Source organism: Battus philenor, unplaced genomic scaffold (assembly GCF_028537555.1).
Source record: "Battus philenor isolate CCGP_79_NKW_IND1 unplaced genomic scaffold, ilBatPhil1.0.hap1 SCAF_13, whole genome shotgun sequence".
Classification (NCBI taxonomy): domain Eukaryota; kingdom Metazoa; phylum Arthropoda; class Insecta; order Lepidoptera; family Papilionidae; genus Battus; species Battus philenor.
The window spans coordinates 12,780,480-12,800,939 of NW_027181675.1; the positions used below are offsets into that span (position 1 = coordinate 12,780,480).

The following is a 20,460-nucleotide window of genomic DNA, read 5'->3' on the forward strand; positions in this document are numbered from 1 at the left end:
ACTTTTTTCCTGCAAACGAGAATAAACTTTCATTCAATCTCTTCAGCCGACAGACGCTCAACACAAGGCATACGCCTTTCCTAAAAATCACTTGAATGACCGATGTCGTGCTGCCTGTACCTCCTGACTTCCCGCGACTTTGGTTATGTTGTTAGTTCAGATAAAACGAACTGACGAAAATCATAAAACAAAAATTTGTCGCCTAAATCTTTTTATTGTAAATAATGCAAGTCTTAAAGGTCTTGAACTGGACAATTTATATAATTCCTTAGTCTTACAAGAACATGTTTACCTTTAAAGCAAAACTTAATGACCAACTTATTATGTTTAAGTTGCTACTGGCAGCTTCGACAGACTGCGTTCCGTCAAAAGTTATATTAGCCCGTGTCAAGCATAAAAATAAAATAAATGAAACGTATTTCAGAGTGATCAGTTCAAATTTAACAAGTAAATAATAAACAAGTATTATTTACAAAAATAAGTTTTTTATTTCATACACTGCAAGACTAAATATAATCTGATTATATTTTCATTGAAATGTTTTATTTTTTACGCGCATTTTTTGGTTACTATATACGTCAAATATTTGACAGCTACAAAATATTTCTTAACTTAGTCTACAGATTTTATGGTAGAATAAAAATGTTGTTATTAATATTTAACGCGCAATTTTTCCATTTTTTATTTCCTCTAGAATCTTCCTCGTATTTTAACAAAAGATTTCAAAAAAATTAGCCGAAGTAGTCGTGCCGCTGCCTAGGGCCGCGCTTAGTAACAAATTTTGCGTTTAATATTTATTTACGAAGATTTTTCACTTGATGTGTTTTATCTGTCTGCGTATTATGTGAAAAGTCTGGTGGTTATAATTCCACTCACGGTTATAAACCCAAAGTTCAATAAAGTATCCCAAGCCAAAAAAACTAATGACTAACATCAATCGAATCGTATATTATTGTCAAAAATCGTCAATCGTAACTAAACGATGGAAATGACCAATATCAGACACGAGGAATATTTCTAATAACGTATGAAATGAAAATAAAAGTAAATTAAAAAAGAAGGTTTTATATTATTGAAATCAATTAGTTATTAGTAAGGTTAGTTTTGTTAGTAAACTTTTTTCTTATTGATTATATCTTTTTTAGCATTAGTATTGTCAATTAATTTAACAGACCTTCGCTTATGTGGCCTAGAAACATTCCTCGTGCCTGATATTGGTCATTTCCATGGTGTAGTTATTTTTATCAATCTATTGCCTTGATAAAGTAAGAAAAGTCCTACTGACTTTCACTTCAACCGTAAAGGATGAGACAGTACATCAGTTATGCTTGTTTTTTGTCCTCATTTGTTTCTGATTATCATGGAGGTGTTTTTATCATAAACTTTTTCTCAGTTACTTCTTGTTTAAGGCTTTTGTTAACTTTATTTTACTTAAATTCTGTGACCGTATGCTGGGATTAATCGATATTTAACGAAATTAGATTTATTTATTGAAATATAAAGAAATAAAACGTTATGAACTATATTGTTAATCATAAATAACATGAATATTAAATATTTTAATATTATTAATAAAATGCTAGGTTAGCAAATTGCAAAAGCATACACACTTGCCTATAAATGATATACCTATTTTTGGAGTCTATAAAAAGATAGGTATCCTTTAGAAACATGACCATATAACTAAGAAAAATCATCGCGCTTATCTTATACATATTCTTATATTGAGCTTAGACGGACTTAAAAGCGGACCTATTACATATCTAGGCGTTTGAAATATGGTACTGGGGGCAAATGTTACGACTCGGACTATTCGTAAAATCATCACATCAATACTAATAAAAATAGGTGTGCCCACTCGTTCTGCACGCACAAATCAAATATATTAGTTTTTCAATCCAATGGCCAGGAAAAGCGGTGACAACTTGGAAAATCCACACCGTTGCCCAATGCACTGAGTTGCAATCCGAATTAGTGACGCAATGAAGAGGATAGAAAGGTATAACAGACTTATTTATATTTCTAAAGGTAACGTTATAACGAATATAATATGTAATATGTTTTAATTGCTGACAAATAAATGAATTTACTGCATTTTTTTCCTCTCCCAACCGTATATCGATGCAGTCCGTAGCGGTGTCAATTAACGGTACAATGCGGTGACTCATATGAAGTCACGGAGCTGTAAAGATCACTAAGAAATATGGAGGTGCTTAAGGTATTTAAGTTTTTTTAAAAATATAACTTGAAAAGCTTTGTTAATATATTTCAAATATGTAGATTATAAAACTCTATATACAAACTCTTAATTTTGTAATTTTAATTTTTGTATAAAAAATTAAATGGCCTTCTTAGTTCTATTTTTTTATATGAAAATAAAATAGTACCAGAATATAATGTTAAAAATAGTAAAAAAATAAGACAACGTAATCACCTTGAAACACGTGATATTGATCACATCAGGAATCCAAAAACAGTTAAGCTTACTATGCCTTAACGGATGACTTACCCAGGTTGGGTAATAACTATTTCTTCTAGTAGCCAGTGTGTTTTTAGATTTCTTAAATCCTTGGACCTACCTCGTGTTGCATCTTAACATGTTTTACTTCACCGACTAAAATGTTTCCTTGTTTTTCGACATCAATATCTTTTTCAATATAATAAAATTATCGCCACAAAGTATATGATTGTAAGTTTTTTTTTATATAACTTGACTAATGCATATTTTTTATAAATCGTAAATTATATACAGGTAATTGGTTACCTGGTCATCTTACATAAATAGTATCTTAGCGGTAGAGCACTGAGACATGTGATCGGGTTGTGATTCAATCTAATATAATTCACACACTGTGTATTACTTAAATAGAATTGCTAATTGTAACAAACATGTTTTTAGAGGATGGGCAGCAGCGTCCTCTACGATCCATAATACCACAATGCGATCGCCAGCCCGCTTGCCAAGCATTGCGGTTATGGTATATCTCCCCTAGATATCTTTGTAGGAGACCTATACTACTAATATATAACTTAATAATAATATAGTAGTCAAAAGCGTCAATAAAATTCGTATAACAACATAGTAAAATTAATTATCGTTTACTGTCTCACTCAACACAGTTTGTGCCGCCAAAAGTTATTACACTCAGGTTTCAGAGTAATCGTTAAAGTTATTTGTAATCACCCTGTTATACAGGTCACCCTGTTATATAACCTCTCGTGAAAGCTTTAAATCACCCTGTATAAAGCGATTAATTTACAAACATTGAATTGGTAACTAGCACTAATTCGGAGGTTATATGTTTTTTTTTTATTTTGTTCCCCAATCATGTGGAAGAACAGGGTCATTTCTTTATGTTTAATAATTTTTTTCACATCTTATTTTATTCCCGCACTCTACATCCGTTCATCATAAGTTGTTTCATTCTTTCTTTTACTTTCCACATTTCGTCTGTCTTACTTTTTCATTCCATTTCCCTCTTTTTCGATTTCTTTCTTTCTAATCTCTTAGTTTCACAGTTTATTTATTTATTTCTTTTATTTTACAAAATTTTGTTTTACAGTTATTTTTTTGTTTACAATTTATACTTTATTTAGTTTGCAGGTTGTGTTTACACTCGGAAGTATAGTCTTGATGCAATTTAAAAGAGATTTTTCTGGGAGACTTACGTCCATCGGCTGAAGAGAAGAATCAAGTAATGATATATTTATGACTTTGAAGTTCATAGGGACTCAAACAAAATAATGTCGTCATAAAGCTCACTGTTACCAATATTATACACGCTAAATACTAATAAACTTCCAAATTTCTTGTTACTATTTATTTATGGCCAGTTATTTTTTCTGTAACAATCTAGAACAAGATTAACTCGTTCTAATTGCGAGTGACGTGGTCAGCACATTAATATGTGGTTCGGAATAATTAGTGTTTAAAAATAAAGTTTGTTTTCAATTAGTAGTTTGTACTTTATATGTACGTTACCAACATTTCAACTTTGTATTGTTTCTATCTGTGAAAACTTTTAAGTGGTCTTCTAATGTCTATGTACTCACTTGAAAATAAAATAGTAAATTAAAATTAAACAAATAAAAAAGAGCTCTACATTTGACGTCATCACCTTGAAATATATCACATGTTTCAATTACATACTATTCCTTGTCGGATGACCTACCGAGGTTGAGCAACAACAGTTGATTCTAATAGCATGATGTGTGTTTTTAAATTTCCTAAATCCTTGGACCTTCCATGTGTTGCATCTTAATACGCTTGACTCTGTCGACTAATATATATTTTCCTTGTTTCTCGATATCTATCTTGTGTTGAAAAGTTATTAAATACAAACCTTTTGATAAATCGTACACTATACACAACTTTTAAAAAAAGTTTTAAAAGGGGTGAATGTATTGCTCATTTGCTGGTAATTAATGTATGGTCCACCCTATTCAATGGTAGTACATTGCACAATGGCAGAAGACTTGCAATCTTAGGTGAAGGATTTTTTCATTAATTAAATAGGGTTGCCACTGCTCACGAAGAAGTTTCCAGAGGATTCGCAGGAGCGTCCTCTGCGTACCATAATAATACTCTGCGATCGCCAACCAGTCTGCCAAGCATAGTGATTATGGTTGTGATGGAAAAAAGGTAAGAATAAAAGAAATGGAGAAGTATGACAGTGAGTGAAGAATAAAGATGAAAAATCTGAAAAACTTATTTGTAAACAAAGACCCTGATCCCAACTAATTAGGGACACGAGAGGCCTCCAATAGCAGAGGCCAAATAAAAAAAGCATGGTGATTATGGTTAGAGGTACGGAATTTTCGCAAAAAAAAAATCACCAATTTCGCATTTAAATTTTTCAAACATTGCAAATTTCGCATTAATTTCGCATTTATACTTTAAAACTTATTAAATTTGTAGTAATAGGCATTTTTCGACAAAAATTTTTCAAAATTAAAGGTGCATGCCTTAACATTTGACAAGTTTAGTTAATTAAAAAATCGTAAAAAAAAATTAATATTCGCAACCTTAAGCGTTCTTTTTTAGTTTGTTACGACGTCATTGTATATTTTAAAGATGAGTTAAGCGTCCACTATGTAAAGTTGGATGTCAAATACTCTGTATGAGATTCTGCTCCTTCAAAGGACGAAAAGTTGCATTTGACGGCCAACAAATTGTCATGCATATTATGATTTATATTTTTATTAATGAGTTCATGGATTAGCCCATTGATGGCAGAGTTCGAAAAAAAGATAAGGCGTTTTTCTAAAAATTAGGGATTTTCAACTAACCAGAGGTCTTTTACACAAAACAAAGAGCTTCTTAACTGATAAGTAAGCCAAGAAATATATCCCGTAGGCCTTAGGGGTCTATGATACGGGGTTGACATCACTGAATTTACCTATGAAAGTGTGTATATTCATCAATTAACTAAATTTAAAAATGATCTTGAAAAACAGAAAAATTGCATACATTTCGCATTTATTCGCATTTATAAGAAATTTTCGCATTTATTCGCATCTATTTCGTAAATACGAAATTTCCGTACCCCTAATTATGGTATATCCCTCCAGAGATATTTTTGAGAGAAGCCTATTCCTTGCAGTGGGCGTCTATGAAACGACGACGATTCACTATACAAATGAAAAGATTTCAGAAATGTTTTCATAATTCGGATTACTAAATGTTAAGATTAAATATAAATAATTAAATAAATAGTTTTTATTTCAGGACGCTTCTCATATTTGTGATACAATTGTTTATCATCTGTCGCTGTAGACTTTTTACTGCCAAAACTTATCGGCCTGTCACATTCTTATAGAGAAATATAATAAATTAATTCATATAAATTTATGTTTTTCAGTGATCACATTAAACAGTGCGACTTGTAATAGATGTAAAAGTTTTTTAACTTTTAGCTGATAAATAAACTAACTTATATTCGCCATTTTTAAAGATTTACATATACAGCCAATGATTGAGATTATGTATTATATTTATATTGTTTTATTCTATTTCAAACTCTAAATTTCTACAGCTGCCTTTGTTATCTTTGTGCAACACTAGGTTGACTAGTAAAGAAGTCAACCATTGCTCAATATGGGTTAAATTGTTAATAAATAAATAGGTGAAAAACCCAATTACCAACCAATGCTAAAATCATAAAATTATTGATTCACAAGGTAAAAGAATTCAGTAATTAATTAGTCATAGTATTATATGAATATTCTTAATTGATTTAGAGCAACACCCTTCGTCGAGTTTTTCCTTGACATTGTATGTTAGTTTTATAGATTCTTTTAACATTGAGTCAGAACGATTAGATCATAGGTGAGAGTAATATAACCTGTGTCACAGGACTATTATACTAATGATGATATAAAAATGTCCAAGTAATAGGTTATTACATTCACCCTTTTGTAGACATCATCTGAAGAATGCTAGAAAAGCCTAATCACCATCCTTCAACTGCAAGCAGCGAGGGTAGGAAACGCGCCCTAATCTAAATAAAGATCATGCCAAACTCAGCCAGGTTTTTTCATGCCAGTTTATAATATCCTTAATATAATAGTAGAACAATTCATACCCCAGTTTTATTATCACTTGAAAATTTTTTACACTGTCATAGAATTTTTTAATGTTTTGATTCAATAAACTTATCAAAAGATAGAGCGATCGTAACCTAGCGGTAGAGTACTGAGATTTATGATCGCAGATCACATGCAGTCTTATATATAAATCAAACTTTATACATTAATTTTGCAGTAAAAGCTCCTTTTTCGCACTTCCTTCATTCGCGTATTAAAAAAACAATCCGAATCCTTTATTCGTAGCTAATAATTCCCATATTCGCGGATCTAACAAGTACATATATAACAAAAAAGGATTCCAAAAGGTATCCAATCCGGTATCATTCGTAAATGCCTTTAAATGGATTGATAAAAAAATAGACCTTTAAACAACTTTGCCTAAAGTATGTTGTTATCGCTTAATATATGTTAATATCATTTTTTGGCAATTTTAATAAGTAAGCTTTGAGATTTCTTTATGAACATTAATCCGTCTATGGAATTTGGTCTTATTTTTTAAAGGCAAATTGCTAACGTGACCGCTGCGTATGTCTGAATTGAAGGAGCTTTTTAAAATTGCCAAGAACGAGAAAAATATAAAATTCTTTAAACTATTGTTTAAGCCTTAAGATAATTATTCAAAATATACAAAAACTTTAATCAATCTGAATATTGTACCAATACTGATCGAAGTCAGTTAGATGTTTTTATTTATTATTGTATTATATTTATAATATATATTAAACCTTTTTTATTATAAGTATATATGTTATATACGTATGTATGTATATTTAAGTATCTATGTCTATGTATGTTTATGTTCATTTGTTTGTGTATATGTATTTTTTGTACACGTAAAATACCCTTTATAAGTACTTTTACCTTTTCCATACTATGGTTGTCTGTAAGAGATTGCCTTGTGTGATAAGACCGGCCATTGTACTTTTTTCTATATTATTGTAAAACTTATTAAATGTATCTTATCGTGTACAATAAAGGATAATTAATAAAATAAATAAATAAATGAATTGTATGTATTTGTTTTTTTTTTGTCAACTTGGAACGTATCTCCTTTTCTCTCGTATAAATTACAAATCCGGATTCACGGATTTTATATTCAGGGCATATTTATGGAACATATACCACGCGAATAAAAAGCTTTCACTGTATAAGATTGCCACTGCTTACAAATAAATTTCGTAAAGTTGGGCAGCAGTGTCCTCTGAGTACCATAATACCACACTACTATCACCAACTTGCCTACTCGTGGTGATGGTAATTCCCCTCTTAGATATCTTTGGGAGAGACCCTTGTCTCACAGTTGGCGTCAGTAGGCGTGTGTGCTAAAATAACAACTCATTCAATTTATTATTAGATAATTCAGATACATTACATGGGAGTATATAATAATTCCATTACTTACAAAAGTGTTGAGAATTTAATAAGTCTAGAGAAATGAAGAGCATTACTAACGTACCTTTATTTTTTGGACTAATCTTACTGCGTCACTATTCTTCTTAAATTTATTGATTTTCTTATGCGCATCTAATTTATCGATCGACTAAGTACTTACCATGAGCTTGGAATTTTTTGAACGTATTAAACATATGGCACTTATTATCTACACTTATTATTGTATCATTTGTTTTGGAATATATTATTTTTTTGTTGTTTTATTTGTGCATACCAACATACTAACTAGGTATAAACAGAAACTTTTAAGAATTACAGTTTCTGTCATAAGAATTTAAAGCAACAACCAAAAGGTGTGTCTACATGTAAATTTTATTTATAAAGCCACGAATACACTTTACTTTTACACATTTTCTTGTCACTGTCTCCTTATGAAATCATATGCGAATAAAAAAACTAATTACCTGATTACATCTGACAGTACTTTCTGTACTCCTTTTAGATCTTCGGTTGTACCCGCCGCAAGTGCTATGTAACGCTCTGCCCATAGTTTCACGGCTTCAATCGCAGCTTCTCCATCAATATGCAGGTCCTCAGAACCGTTAAAACTGAAAATATTTAGGAGGCTATTAATTTTTAAGAAGCTTCTAGAATGTCGCAAAAAAGTTCCTTCCATTTTTGAATTCAAATACGTAAGGACCTTAACGTATATTCTTATTATTCTTAGTATCCCAGTCTAAACATTAGTATAGTACTTGAGCTATGATGTAAAACTGCGCTACCCGTGTATACTACTACTACTACTACTACTACTCCGCTAGCTCAGTGACCCAAAGTGGGTCTTGGCCTCCGAAGCGAGAGACTTCCACTTTCCTCTATCTTGCGCCATCGTCTGCCATTGGTTGACATTCAATCCGCGCAAGTCTGCCTCAACGCGATCGATCCAGCGATACCTGGGTCTACCCACTGGTCTTCGACCCCTCGGTTTTTCCAGGTACGCTACCTTCACGCTCCGATCCGATCCCATTCGCTCCAAGTGACCAAGCCAGCGGATTCGTTGAGCTTTATATTCGCCAATGATATTTGGCTGTGCTACTAAAGTCTCAATTTCGGCATTCTTTCGGAACCCGTGTATAAGACTTGCATTATTATTGTAAAGTTATAAAAACTATAAGTAAACGTGTTAAAATTAATAAAACTAAGTTTCTACACTTACGTCTTCTTTGGTCTACTTTATCGGATACTTTCACGGACCTACTTAACTTGGAAACTGTATATATGGTTAAATTAACGTCAATCAAACGTTTGCAAACTGGGTCGATTCTAAAACGTTCACTTGACGTCATATATTAAACAGCTTTATGTTAGTTAAATTCTTAAACTATCTAGGTATCATTTAGAGCGGTGATAGGCTAATGCTATAGGAGATCGTGAGTTCGAACCCCGGAAACGAAGTCAAGGAAAACTTCTAAAAGATATATTATGGCCATTACCCACTCTCGAATAAGGGTTGGGTACGAAATGTGGAAAAAACATAAAGCTAATTAAAAACATATGTACGTTCAACGAACTACTTATCCACATGAGTGAGCGGTATATATTTAGCTCGAGATTTCTCTACGAGATTAACTTGATCATTCATAGAACTTTAACTTCTGGAACCTAGAAATATATGTTGTTTCCAGTGTTTCCCAACGTGAGGCCCACGCCTCCAAGGAGAGCAATTTGGTTGTCAAGGGGGGGCAATTCGAAAGTAGACTCGATAGGAGTTTAACCCTTAGAAAGGCTAAGGTGGCCTATAAAATGTTGGAATATATTGCTCTAGACGAAGAAAAGGATGTATTCATTTAACTGGCACTATCAACAAAGATTACAATATAAACATAATTGTTAGATTTTGATTTTGACACTGAACAACAATGAACAGTGGAAGTCCAGTGGTTGGAGACTGATAGTTACGATCGAATGTCACAGGTTCGATCTCGAGATACAATCTTTTATAATTCATAATTTGTACATTAACTATATAACTACTCCATGACACTTTAACAACTGCATGCATTAGTTGTATTACAAAAATAAATATACATATATAGTTTAGTTAGGCAAAATCATAGATTTTTTTCTATTTCGGTGGAATAATCCTTGTGCAGTTAGCCCACAAGTAGGACGTTCTCAGTACTTTTGAAGTAGCACCAAGATCTTATTCAAAATACGCCGGTTCCTTTCAGTAGCAACATCTGACCCAGAGTCGCTTTGAATAGACGATGAAGGTCATATTCAATATCTTGGCAACTTCTTTTAATCGGGATTAAAAATAAGTAGAAAAAACAGAAAGGTTCCTTAACTTTACTCTTGTTAACTCGTACTATAGGGTCTGAAGTGGCAGTAGGTGGATCCTCCACTTAGTGGACCGACGACGTAATCAGGGTCGAAAGCCGCTGAATGCGAGCAGCAAAAGACCAGTGACAATGATAATCCTTGACGCAGGCCTATGCCTTACAGTAAGCATCTATTGGCTGTCATGACGACGAAGTGAGGAAAAGATCAATAACATACTTACATGAAGCCTACATTTTCCAAAACCTTCACCTCAGCATCCAGACCCTCTAGTTCTAGGTACTGAATCGTAAGCTCTATGTGATCGTGTACAGACGCCACGTGAACCAGGAGTTTGGTTAACAGCTGTAACTCCAGCTGTTTCGAGTTAGACGAGTAGATGGACAGCATCAGGATACGAGACAATTCCTCCTTCGTCCTCAGCAATTCGGTGTTTGCTAAAAGCTGCCTGAGAAGTTCAAGTAAGGTCTTGATATGATCTAAAAAATCTAATGACTACATAAACGCGTACTTTATTATCATTATCATCATCATCATCAAAAAGATCGTATGTCCATCTTATTCCTGTCCATAAATATAAAAGTGATTTCCACCCGTACACGTAGTAACCATAAGATTCCGAGTCTTTTAATGTGGTAGGAATGTAACTTCCACCGAGTATAAGTTATATTCCTACCAAATTTCAAGTCATATTATCATCTCGACCGATAAACTTGTACTACTGGACACAGGCCTTCTTCACAGATTTCCAATAAGACCTGATGGAAGCGGTCTACATCCCGCGTTTTCCAACGACCTTCACAAGGTCATTTGTTCATCTGTTTTTGGTGGACATACGATGCACGTGCTGGTCCGTGGTCTTTAACAGAATCTTAAGGACCTTTAACCATCTATTCTGCTTGCTGTGTAGCGTGCCCACTAATATTTCAACTTATCAACGGCTCGAATATATCACTTTCTATAGTTCAAGTATGATATATAATTGTAAAAATTCTGCATAGATAAAATACGTAAAAAAATTTTGCAACTTAAAAGTGAGTTAAATTTAATTTTAAAACAATTTTAAGTAATCCACTCTAAAAATTTTATTAGAATCACCATGTCTAATTAACTAGTAGACGAAAATACGAAAAATAAATTGAAACTAGAAATCATATGAACTCAAACAAATGACTCATGGTCCCGAGGAATGCCTCGTCCTTTTAAATGACTCACTGAGATCGAATCATCTCAGACTCAACATTTTAAACAGCTTTGGCGAAATTTGTTAAATAAATATATATCTTGTGGTCAATTCAGCAGTGACCGCACGATATTTATTTTAATTAACAACGGTTAACAAGTTCGCCATAGTGCATAACTTAGTGTTGACTAATCTATATAAATAAAAATTAATTTCCAAATGTGTAACGTTCTTTGGTACTATGTGATTTCGACTGATCCCTATAATATGTAGTTAAAAAATTATCTTCTAATGTATTTATATAAAATACGCGACATTCACACCTAATACTTTGTTTAATAAATACATCACGTCCATATTACCGCATGACATTTGAGTCCTCCTATATGCACAAACACTATGCATAAACTGCTTCATCTAGCTAATTCGAAATATAAAGATCTTGACTTGTTTCACCATCCGGTAGACTTAATGAGAAATTTAAAGGTCATCAAAAAAAGTACTTTGTGATGTAAGAATTAAAAAAATAACCAAGTTGTATTCTCATCAAGTCGGTTCAACCCATAGATGCCTACTGCAAGGCATAGGCATTCCCAAAGATACCTTCGAGGGATATTATATATTCGACCAAAGATACCTTACCATAACCGCCAAGCTTGACAGGCTGGTTGGCAATCGCAGTGTACTTTTAGGGTACGCTACTGCCCAAACTCTGGAAACTTATTCGTGAACAGTGGCAATCCCATATAATTTATGCACATAGTGTAAATTATATAACATCGTATCCCGGGAATCAAACTCGCGACTTACCATCTCAGTCCTCAATCACGGCGCTACCTCACATCGAGTTATTTTCAATAATTGTAATAATAATTTAACACATGTCAACGAAGTGATTATCTGTGTAGTACAAGAACGAAAGAATAAGAAACTTAAATATTAAAAATAATTTATAGGCACAGTTTTAATTGGCAGGTGATGCTTTTCAATCAATAAAGCTTATATGAGAAGTTATTTGGATCCACGCATAAATATACAAAAGAAGTAATACTACATTTGTACTGTAAACTAAAAAAATAGAAGGTATCTCCGATGAATCTCGGAAGAACTATAACATATAAATGTCAAACATCTCAGTTGTACCTGCCATCTTGAATGCCATAAAATACTCGAAACTATGAGATCAAAAATAAATAAATAAATCGTGACTTAATTAACTAAAACTTAGCAACATTTCAATTAGTTTTATATGCGTCATTAGACAGGTGATTAATTATATAATCTCATTATATAATTAATATATATAAGCTCATTTATCATGAAAAAGCTTTGAACTCATAGGCCTATTTCCCATGTATAAAATGATCACACTGGTATACATTGTTTATTTTTTTAATTTGAATTCGATAGGTCAATACCTTCTGGTAGTACAAAGTCTACAGGGACAGATAATAAAAAAAATATTAACATATAATAATTCGAAATTTGAAAAAGCTTTTTCTTACTAAAGTTTTATTATGTTACTTATTATTCGCAAAACCATTGATTTTTGGATTGCGTATACTACTGCAAATGAACTATGCATTCATCTTTTTACATATTTTACACTTATAGACTATCACCCTGTAAATTAATTTTGTAAGTTATATAATACTAGCTGATCATAAAGTTTTTATTTAACAAATAAAAATAATGGTTCATCGTAGAGGGGTGAAAATTTAGGGTTGTATGTATTTTTGTACGCTGTATCATAATAAAATAAAAACCAAAAAAATTGTCAAAAAAATAATTTAGGGGTGGACCACCCTTAACACTTAGGGGTACGGAAAATAGATAGTAGCCGATTCTCAGACCTACTGAATACGCATATTATATTTGGTAAAAATCAGTCAAGCCGTTTCAGAGGAGTTCAAGTTCGAACACCGTGACCCGAGAATTTTATATATTATATTTTATTAATAAACAATTTGGACATGAAAACCAGTGTCATTGACACAACATTTAACCAAAAAAAAGGTAACGTTTTGTAACTGTACTTGTGGTAAACGTTAACACGTGTTCAGGAAAGTACAAAATTACTCACACGCACGTGAGAAATACGAACACGCCTGTAAAGTGTTAAAAATTAATATTTATTTAAAATTGCACATTGCAATTGTTATATAAAAATTTTTAATTTACTTTTTTTTTGGGCTCGTTTCAACTTATGATCGTTTCAGATATGCTTACTGAAAAACTGACTAAACTTCAATGAATCAATTTTCTGGTCAATATTAACGGTAAAAAGCTCTAGGAGAACGCTCCAGATAATCATCCCCAAATTACGCCACGATGACATGACTTTAACTACGTCGTTTACCTAGTAGGGGACCTTCCAACGTGTCTTCCGCCTCGTGTTCGCTGCTTGATAACCTTTCTTCCCCACCGGCATGAGCGATGTACACTGTTATTGCAATTTCAAAAGAGCAATTCTCCAACCTACGTCAGTGACAATGTTTTGCCTGTTTACTACAATGCCTTGAACAATACTCAGCCTATATTACAACTACAACACTTTGCACTATACTTTCTAATTAACAACGTCCTATCTATAATCCACCTAGACAATTGGTTTCTCAATTAGTCATAATCCATGTGCGGTGATATAGTGATATTGTCTGCAAATATTTACACAAATACATATATATATATACATATAAGTGTGCCCGCGTATACGTCGCCGAGGAATTAAAAAAAATCGTTTTTTATTTTCGTGTAAGAATTTTTTCTAAATTTATTTTAGCCTAAGTTACTCATTACTTCAGCTACCTTCCTGTATAAGTTCGGTCAATACCGGTCAAACCATTTCCGAGATTAGCTTTATTCCTAACATTACGAACGTGAATCAGGACTCGAAAGTAACACCAGGATATTTAATGGAATCCTTCCAGGGAATTGTTTAGTCGAAAAGAGCTATTTATCCAAGTATTCTCTTACTGTGGAGACTATCACGATCAAGCTGAAAAATCCAAAAAGGCGAACAGCGTGCAGCAACAATCGAATATAGCCATAGCCGAGATTACCCGGAACAAAAAGGCAGACAGACAAAGATTTAACAAAATGTAATTTTTGCATATGTACCGTATATACATATATTCACATTCGTGAAGTTAAAAGCGGTTATTATAATATTAAAAACAGACACTCCAATTTTATTTACTTTTATGTATCAGTCAAAATAATAAAAAAAAATTAGGTTTTACTTAAATTCGCACACATGTAAACATAAAAGTTTATATAGAAAGCAGCGCGCTCTCACACGACAACATAAAAGTCAATTTAGTGACTATATATTTTCAAACCGTGATATTTTTTTAATCTTTACTTTCGTTTGGCTCTTTCCTGTTTATCTTTAAAATATTCCTTAAACACTGCTAATACAAATTCAACTTAAAGGTACAGCGAGAAAGTACATATTTAAAAATCCATTATGTAAAGCTTTGAACAAAATTAAAAGAAACATTTGAATAGGTATGCTTAGGAAAGTAACTTTTCCAATCTATCTTAGAAAGCATTAGCTGGGATGAATTGAATAGCTCCGGTTTAATACTGCAATGCCCACTAATTATGATGGAAATAAAAATATACAAATAAAATCTCTTTACAATATTTTTTAATAATGTTGTGTATGACTAACCATGTCGTGTTATATACTATGACTGTAGCATCTTTTACAATCCAACAACACAGATTTTCTCTTTCTTCCCTTATCAAATACTGGCTTTACCGCTAATCAGTAAGATTCAAGTCTTTACCGAACATCTCCATCTCTGTGCAGTTTTCAGACTTAAAAAAAGTTTTTAAAAGCATTAAAATTTATACAAATAAATATATTTCTTTTTTTATCAACAGCTAGGACAAATATCGGTAATCGTGCACCCTTATACAGAATGTGTGACCTCCACAATTCATATGTTAGTGATAATGATATATTCTCGTGTTCTCTCATATCTTTTAAAAAACAATTTCGTTCCAAATTATTGAGTACACACTATGCAATTTAAACCATAATATAGATATAATATAAATATATAAACAAACATAATATAAGTGTATAAACCATAGTCTTTGATCCCTGCTTAGTAATGTCTTTATTTTTATTTGTTTTTTCATTGTTTGACTATAAATCATTATATGTTCTCAGTGAGATAGTTATAAGGTAACAACTGTAATTAATCTTATATTTCTAAGCTTCTAAGTTTGTACTTTCTTACTGCCTTTTGTTGCTGTCTATCTCCAATAAAGTAAAAAAGAAAATAAAAAAATGAGTTTAAATTATTTTTTTAATTTAAATTCGAAATTAGAACTCAGACTAATATGAGAAGCATTACGGAACCTCCAAGGAGGATAGTGGCCGATAAATAAACAAAAACCTGGTAAAAGATAAATAAATATTAATTTTATTATAGTTAATGACCTGACGTTGTTCTGCTTTGAATACTCAATAGAAATAGAATGCGAACTATAAACGCGCAAAGTCCAAAGCGAACTGTGCAAAGTTTTAATAGTCGTAGTATTTAGTAAAATGTCTGAAGTTTCTACTCAACTTTCTTTTTTACTATAAGATACTTCTGCAAAATAAAAAGAAACTTATAAAGAATGAAATCCGTAAAGACGTTTTTAAGTTTTGGCATGAATAAATGAAAGAGATATTGATGTTTGTACTTGGTTATTTATTTTTTAGTTCCGTAAGTAAAACACTTTCGTTTAGAGTTTAGATCAAAATTTTATTTTAATATAATACTTAGATAATTGTGTGTGTAATACAACATATCAATTACCTACGTGATCTCTTACAGGACTTGAGCTTCTTCAAGTAATAAAATGTGTGGGATTATAAGAAGGATTTATATATATATATACATATATATATATATATACATATATACACGTCGCTGCGCTCACCGAATAAAATAACCATCGCTGTTATCATATTTATAGGGTTGACCTTGTCAGTTTCTTTTCGTAATTTACTTGCTAAAAATGGCGGGGATAGGCAAAGTTACCTTTTTTTTCTAAAGATTATACGATATAAGTAAAAACTTTACTCCTATTCGGCATGATAAGAATAGATGCAATAATGTTCTGATGTATATTTTCACAGCATTATATAGTCAAAATATTTGAGATATAATCAATATTTAGAAATTCCTCACTCCTGAAAATTTATATTTTTGACTTATCATTTTATTGAGTTGTGGCGGCTATATATATAAATAAATATATATATGTATATATATATATATATATATATATATATATGTATATATATATATATATATATATATATATATATAAATAGAAATTAATCGTTCTACATATAACGTTAGAAAAAACAGATAAAACATTGTAAAAATATTAAAACAGATTCAATAATATTAAAAAAAATTGTAAAATAAACCCGTGATAAAATTAATGTACGAGAAAATAATTAAACCAATCAAAATTGTGATACTGTAATAGAAATGGATAGCTGAAGTGTTTGAGGATGTACGAAAGGAATGGAATTATTGAGAAAGGAAGATGGAGTTGTAGAATGATAGAAGGAGGAAAAAAGATATTGTGTACTATGGAAGACGAGAACGAAAATAAAAATTCAAGTGAAAAAATTATTAAGAAATACAAAACCCTGTTCCCAATTAAATAGGGGGTGGAAGTAGAGGTCCCCAATAGCAGGGGCCATAAAAAAAACGTCAGAAAGTGTAAGATTGGTAATTACCAAACAAATTACAATGACGACTACGCATAATGATCAAACATTTTGACAACTGATGTGTTCACTTTATAAGTTTTCTAATATAGGATGTTTGTCATGGGCTCTTCTCAAATTAGAGTTTTCATTAGCTTAAGTTTAATGAAACCGTCATAGGAAAAACATATTTGATTCTAGTATCCATGAAAATGGGCTTTTTTGGCATTCTTCTGTTTACATTTAGAAAGGATCTCCATAAATAATTCTAAGCGGATCTGCAATATATTTTATTATTTATTTTAACATTATTTCTTTGATATAGCAAAATAACAGGGGATGTTAAAAAAATGTCATGATTACGGTAACTTTTTGAAATCATATGCTATATTCATCTCTATATTTAAACAAATCTTATTTCAAATCCATGTACTACTGTTTTTTTTTTATTTCTTAGAAGCGGATATCAACTTTATATCTTCGAGGTAGTAAAAGAATGAAACGAGTATTGAATTATTAATAGGCTTGAAAATAAATTGTCGACCTTTTACCGCCTTCGCATACATCGATTTATACGGATATTACATTTGACAGATTGAAAAGTAAATGTAACACGGAAATGACGTGTTTGATTTCATCCGGGTTAGATAAAGACGGCTATAATTGTATGTATACCTATCACACTCGCACTACATAATAAACAATGTCTTCACGCATTAATATATTGAAGTACATTTATTTATGAAGATGTTAAAAGGTAATTAAAATGTGTAATAATTATTTTTGTCCTTAACTATTCGCTATATTTGTGACATATACAATGCGTGATCGAAAGTAACCGAAATAGCCTAGCGGATTCATAAGTAGCAGTGGATTGGCCACATAGCGAACAGAACAGATGGTCGCTTAGGCCTTGGACAAACGGCCTTGTTGACGTCGTCGAAAGAGGTTGGATGCAGGCCGCTTACAACTGGTATTATTAAAAAATCTATAAAGGGACTGAAATCATAATGATGATAACAATAAGGGTGCTACTTACCACACTTCATGTTTTATTTATTATCACTTAATTGTACACCGTAACTCTATATAAAATAATCAAAAAGAAAATGTACCAAAATATCAAACATTATTACTAAAACAAAATTATATACAGGTACAGAAAACGGTCTTATATCTTATAGCTCGAGGCGATCTGTATGAGACATCCTTTGGATGGAGATGAGAAACATGAAGCAGAGGGCAGTTTAGAGTGTATTTATTAAATAGAAAATAAAATAAAAACTTTTAAATATACTACAAATTTCAGCGTATAATACAATTGCACGTATACATCTGTATGCATTTATATATGTATCTATATATATATTTTTTTTCATACATACATATATATATTTTAAATGTAAAAAGTATGATATAAATATTTTCATATATTTATTTATTTGTATGTACGTCGATGTATTGCTGTGGGCGTCGATGGGCTGATATATAGATGATGTTTTTCGTAAATATATATTTACTCACTTTTATTACTAATTCACACAACATGTAATTTTTAAGATTTTTTTGTATGTTCATAAAATTTTGTTTATTTCCTACAAAAACTATCACTTTTGTTCAAATGCTATCGTTTATATATGTGCATATATTTAGACAATCAAGATATTCTATTAATATATCTTTTTAAATATCTTATTTCGATATCATTTTATTATCCTTAAAGTTGACTTTTAAAATATCATTCAAGTATTTTATATTCTGTTTAAATAATAAATAGATAACTTACTAAAGCAAAACGGCATTGACAAAAACGGAAACATCATTTCATATAGCTACGTCATATTAAAAAAAATTAATGCCCTGACATAAATTCCACCCAAATATGAAATTCCAAAAGAATAAATTCATAGTAATAATTATAACTTGCCGCCATAATGGAGAAGTTGTAGATTTGACATTCTTCGTCATGTAGAGAAGAAGAATGGAGTTGATCTGCTCATATACCGACATCCTCATTATAGGAACAGCTTCGTTTACATCTCTGAAACAATAATGAAATTATACACGCTGATTCGTAATAGGTTTAAAAAACTTTAATGAAGTGAATGTACAATACATTTGCTGTTAATGAATATGTAGTACACCGTATCCAGAAATAAATGATTTTATAAGTAACTAGATGATCCCGGAAACGTTGTTTTGTGTATGTATGTTATTTCTAGGAAACTTTTTTTTAGTTCGTTGGGTTGATCGTAAAGGGATGAAAATTTAGGGTTCTATGTATTTTTGTATGCTGTATAATACAAAAATAAAAAGAAAAAATGTCATCTTAAAAATAAAGAAGGAAGGGGTGGACCACCCTTAACATTTAGGGGGATGAAAAATAGATGTTGTCCGATATGCACGCTAAGATTCACGAAAATCGGTCGAGCCGTTTCGGTGTAGTTTAATCACGCACACCGTGACACGAGAATTTTATATATTAGATAAATAACGTAATAATACATTTAGCAAAAATGTTTTCAAAATTCGAATAACTACTCGTACTAAGATTAATTATTGTTTACTTTCTATCCCTGCAGAATTTCTACAGCCAGAATTTATCGGCTTGCCTTGTTCCAAAAAAAAAATAATGTAACATATTTCAGGGTGGTAACTTTATACAGATGTCTCGAAATAAGTGTAAAGGTTCAAAGACTTTTGCTGTAAAAAAGCTACATATTCATCTCAGTTTTAACACCTAAAACAATAATCTTGTATAGACATTGTAAATATGTAAAATACCAAAGAAGGGTCAAGACAAAAAATAGTGCCTTTTACCAATACACCTAAATATTGGAATTTAAATATAATGTTTAATGAAAATTTTAAAAAAAAAGTACTATTATGAAACTAAACTTACTGTATGCATTCCTTTCTAAAATTGCTGCATGAAAATAAATTTATCGTTAGAAAAATTGTATTGAGTATTTCTTTAAATTTATACACCGAGAAACACCAGACGCTTAATCATAATAAAACTATAGATTACAAGTCTTTTCATACAGTATTTCTTTCGCTGAATCTATTTTATTTTGTACTTTTTTTGTTTTATAATATTTATTAAGGTTTAAAATTAACTGTTTTAAATTAATTATTGCTGAATTGTAATATGATCTCTTTCTTTCCACAAAGTCGGTGAAAGACGCTCAATGCAGCCAATTGTTCCTGGTCATATGCGGAGGCCTAT

General features: G+C 31.4%; 1 protein-coding gene across 1 annotated transcript in view; it reads right to left on the minus strand.

The window, feature by feature from the left end:
* The window catches only part of LOC137933554 (atrial natriuretic peptide receptor 2-like), a 62,676-nt gene extending 43,435 nt beyond the window's left edge, over window positions 1-19,241 (minus strand). Inside the window, exons 1-3 of the mRNA XM_068777516.1 lie at window positions 19,155-19,241; window positions 10,544-10,764; window positions 8,445-8,588 (exon numbers count right to left, since the gene is read on the minus strand). Of these exons, the coding sequence (XP_068633617.1) occupies window positions 8,445-8,588; window positions 10,544-10,764; window positions 19,155-19,241 (452 nt within the window). The remainder of the gene's footprint in view (window positions 1-8,444; window positions 8,589-10,543; window positions 10,765-19,154) is intronic.
* Between the last annotated feature and the right edge of the window lie 1,219 nt (window positions 19,242-20,460).